The following is a 4,449-nucleotide window of genomic DNA, read 5'->3' as shown; positions in this document are numbered from 1 at the left end:
GTGTATTTGTCATTCTTTCTTTTTTAGCTTTTATTTTATGGTCATGGTGTGTTTCTTCTTCACCTCCTCTTCCTTGCTCTTCTCCTCCTCCTTTTTTTCTTCTTCTTCCTTTCCTCCTTCTTCGTTTCTCCTCCTCCTCCTCCATCTCCTTCTTCTTCTTCTTCGTCTTTCTTTTTCTTCTCATTCTTCTCCATTAATTTTTATTAACAAACATAAACAAACAAACATATTTTGATCATAATATCACCGTTATTCAACCTTTGTGTATTTTCCTTTTGATTCTAATAACTATTTAGAATAGTTTTTTTTTTCATATTAAACACGTTTGTTTATTTATTTATTTTCTTTTATTTGCTTTTCTTTTCGTTTCTTTTTTTTCTTTTCTTTTCTTTTTTTTTATTTTTTTATTTTCTTTTTTCTTTTCTTTTTTTTTTTTTTTCTTTCTTTTTTTCTTTTTCTTTCTTTTTTTTTCTTTTCTTCGTTTCTTTTCTTTTTTTTTTTTCTTTTCTTTTTTTTTTTTCTTCTTTTTTTTTTTTTCTTTTCTTTTTTCTTTTTTTTCTTTTCTTTTTTTTCTGTTTTTCTTTCCTTTTCTTTTTTTTTTTTTTTCTTTGTTTACAATTTTTTTTTCACTTTTTTTTTTTTCCCGGGAAAAAAAATTAATTTATGGGTTAAAAAAGAAAAAAGTATGATGGAAGTATGAGAAGGAATGGGGGAAGAAGATATAGAAAAGAATAAGAGTAGAAATGAGAAACATAAAGAAATACAAAGGTTTTTGGGGGGGGAAATATAAAAAAAAAGGTTTAAAAGATAGAGAAAAAGGGGAGAGAAAAAGAAAGTAAAAAAGAAAAAATGGAGAGAAAAAAAAAATGGGGGAAAAATAGAAAAAAAAAGGGGGAAAAAAAAAAAAGGGTGGAAAGGGGAAGGGGAAAGAGAGAGAGAAAAAAAAAGGGGAAAAAGGGGAGAAGGAATGGAGGGGGAAAAGAAAAAATGAAATAAAAAGGGGGAGAAAATATAAAAAAAAATAGGGGGAAAAAAAATATAAAAAAGGTGAAAGATAAGAAGAAATGGGGAAGACAAAAAGAAAGGTAAAAGATAGGAGAAATACGAAATAGGATTAGGAATAAATGAAATATATAAAAGAAAGGTAAAAGATAGGAGAAGAAATGGAGAGAGAGAAAGAAAGGAAAAAAGATGGGAGAAGAAATAGAGAGAGAGAAAAAAAAAAGAAAGATGAAAGATAGGAAAAGAAATGGGGAGAAATCAAATAAGTGTAGAAGATGAGAAACGCATAAGAAAATACGTAATAGGGTTAGGAATAGAAGAAATATATAACAGAGAGGTGTCACGCTCAGACCCGCCCCTATGTCCTCTATGTAACGTCCCTCTTTCAGTCCCACACATTCTCTTGTCCTGCCCACGCTTTCATACAGCACGTACCTATATTCCTTTGCAGAAAAAGCAAGGCTCCCACAAGTAATCCAAACCACACATACATGTGGCTCAACTTTCATTTCTCAGAAAATACTCCCACAATGCAAGTTATTTATTGGCTTCCACACCTATCCTCCCTTCGCCGACCTCCCAACAGATCGGACATCCTTACAGAATCTCGAAGCTTCTGCCTCGACAACCTGTTCTCCTTCCTCAGACGCATAAATAGCCTTCACTTGATCTAACTCCCTTACCTAAACCACCATACTCTTTTCCCTCATCCCCAACCTCTCAACACTATTCTAGATAGTTGACACATAACAACTATCACCTGACATCCCTCTTTACTATACTTTCCTATAGTGCTATATGACCTTAGATGTCTGGCACATTTGTCTTAACCATTAACCATTATAACAGAGAGGTAAAAGATAGAAGAAATGGAGAGAGAGAGAGAGAGAAAAAGAAAGGTAAAAAATAGGAGAAAAACGAAATAGGGTTAGGAATAAAAGAAATATATAAAAGAAAGGTAAAAGATAGGAGAAGGAATGGAGAGAGAAAAAAACATATGACATAAAATAAGTGTAGAAGATGAGGAACGCATAAGGAAATACGTAATAGGGTTAGGAATAAAAGAAATATATAAAAGAAAGGTAAAAGATAGGAGGAGAAATAGAGACAGACAAAAAGAAAGGTAAAAAATAGGAGAAATACGAAATAGGATTAGGAATAAAAGAAATATATAAAAGAAAGTTGAAAGATAGGAGAAGGAATGGAGAAAGAAGAAAAGAAAGGTAAAAAATAGGAGAAGGAATGGAAAGAGAAGAAAAGAAAGGTAAAAAATAGGAGAAGGAATGGAGAGAGAAAAAAACATGAAATAAAATGTGTAGAAAATGAGGAACTCATAAGGAAATGCGTAATAGGGTTAGGAATAAAAGACATAAATAAAAGAAAGGTATAAGATAGGAGAAGAAATGGAGAGAGATAAAGAAATTTAAAATGATTGTGTAGAAGATGAGAAACGCAAAAGGAAATTAAGGAGTAAAAGAAATATATAAAAGAAAGGCAAAAGATAGGAGGAGAATGGAGAGAGAGAGAGAGAGAGAGAGAGAGAGAGAGAGAGAGAGAGAGAGAGAGAGAGAGAGAGAGAGAGAGAGAGAGAGAGAGAGGGACAGAGAGAGAGAGAGAGAGAGAGAGAGAGAAATAAAAAAATATAGAAAGATGCCCCGGGAATAAGGCCTCCCTAATTAGCCGAGATTTCCGGAATAGCGACGCGTGGAGTTGGCAGAAGAATGTGGAATTGTGTGTGTGTGTGGGGGGATGAGGGAGAGGAGGGGAGTGGGGGGGAGGGGGAGAGTGTGTGGGGGGGATGAGGGGAGGGGGAGGGGGATGGGGGGATGAGGGGAGGGAGGGGAGAGTGTGTGTGGGGGGAGGAGGGGAGGGGGGAGGGGGAGTCACCCCACACCCCCTCCCATTCCCGGTTTCCTCTTCTAACCCAGTCCTCGCTTCTTCTTTTTCTTTTTCTTATTCTTATTCTTTTCTTCTTTTTTGTCCTTCCTCTTCTTCTCCTTTTTCTTCTTCCCTTCTCCTTTCCTTTCCGTCTTCTTCTTCTTCTCTTCTTCTTCTTCTTCTTCTTCTTCTTCTTCTTCCTTCCTTCCTCCTCCCTCCTCCTCCTCCTCCTCCTCCTCCTCCTCCCCTTCCCTTCCCTCACCTCTTTCCTCAGTTCTTCCTCCCCCTCTCTGACTTGCCTGTCCTCTTCCTCGCCTGTCTCTTCTGCCCCATCCCAACTGCCCCCTCCTCCCCCGGTTCCTTCCCCACCACCCTCTTCCTCCTCTTGCTTCCATTCCACCTCTCACGTCCCTTTTTCCTCCATCAGCCCCCTCCACCCTCTCCTCTGGCTTCCTGTTATCTCTCCTTTCTACTCGATCCGTCTTTTCTCCTTCTTCTTTCCCCAGCACGTCTCTCCCTCTTTTCCTCCCCTCCCTTCCTCCCCTCCCCTCCCTTTCCTTCCTCCACCTTCCCTCTCTCCCTCATCCCCGTCTCCCCTTCCCTTCCTCCCCAGCCCTCTTCCCCCTTTTCCCTTCCTCCCTCCTCCTCCCCCCAGGGCCCCTTCCCCTCCCTTTCCCTCCCTTCCCTTCCCCTTCCCCTCCCTCCTCCTCCTCCTCCCTCCCAGCCTGCCCCCCACCCTCCCTCTCAGGCCCGCCTCCCTACCCCCCCTCCCCTCCCCCAGCCCGCCTCCCCTTCCTCTCCCCACCCCCCCTCCCCGTGGATGAGTCGGAACGTGGAGGTATTTTTTCCGGAAGGATGATCGGCGGAGAGTCCGGACGTGACCCGGTGGAGGTCGAGGGATTTGAATGGCTGGGGACGTGTTGGAGGGCGTGTTGTTGGAGGGCGTGTTGTTGGAGGGCGTGTTGTTGGAGGGCGTGTTGGAGGGCGTGTTGTTGGAGGACGTGTTGGGGGGCGTGTTGGAGGGCGTGTTGTTGGAGGGCGTGTTGGAAGGCGTGTTGGAGGGCGTGTTGGAGGGCGTGTTGTTAGAGGGCGTGTTGTTGGAGGGGCGTATGTTGGTTGGAGGGTGCAGCATGCTGGAGGGCGTGGTGTTGGAGGGCGTGTTGGAGGGCGTGTTGGAGGACGTGTTGGGGGGCGTGTTGTTGGAGGGCGTGTTGTTGGAGGGCGTGTTGTTGGGAAAGCGCGTTTTGGGAGGGCGTGTTGTTGGAGGGCGTGTGGGAGGGAGGTGCGGTATTTGTGTTGGGGGGAGTGGGCAGAGGGAGGAGGGGAGTGGGGGCGTTAGTAGATGCGTGGGTGCCTTTTAAGTCTCCCACGCGTTTTTTTTTTTGTGTGTACACACACACTGCATACACACATATGTATAGATATATGTATATAAATACATATATATATTTGTGTGTGTGTGTGTCTGTACGTACGTTTGAATATATATATAGGTGTGTATATGTATTTGTTGTATCGGCCTGTTTATCTGTCTATCTATCTATCTATCTATAATATATATATATATAT

General features: G+C 42.0%; 2 protein-coding genes across 2 annotated transcripts in view; both read left to right on the top strand.

Annotated features, from left to right (window-relative positions):
* The window catches only part of LOC138867921 (D-glucuronyl C5-epimerase-like), a gene marked incomplete at its 3' end in the record, with an annotated part of 165,273 nt that overhangs the window by 8,056 nt on the left and 152,768 nt on the right, over positions 1 to 4,449 (top strand).
* Positions 4,011 to 4,449, top strand: part of LOC138867985 (uncharacterized) — a 2,514-nt gene continuing 2,075 nt past the window's right edge. Inside the window, exon 1 of the mRNA XM_070145292.1 lies at positions 4,011 to 4,063. Within this exon, the coding sequence (XP_070001393.1) occupies positions 4,011 to 4,063 (53 nt within the window). The remainder of the gene's footprint in view (positions 4,064 to 4,449) is intronic.

This window comes from Penaeus vannamei, chromosome 33 (genome assembly GCF_042767895.1).
Source record: "Penaeus vannamei isolate JL-2024 chromosome 33, ASM4276789v1, whole genome shotgun sequence".
In the NCBI taxonomy this organism is placed as follows: Eukaryota; Metazoa; Arthropoda; class Malacostraca; order Decapoda; family Penaeidae; genus Penaeus; species Penaeus vannamei.
This window is presented reverse-complemented; position numbering and strand designations above follow the sequence as displayed.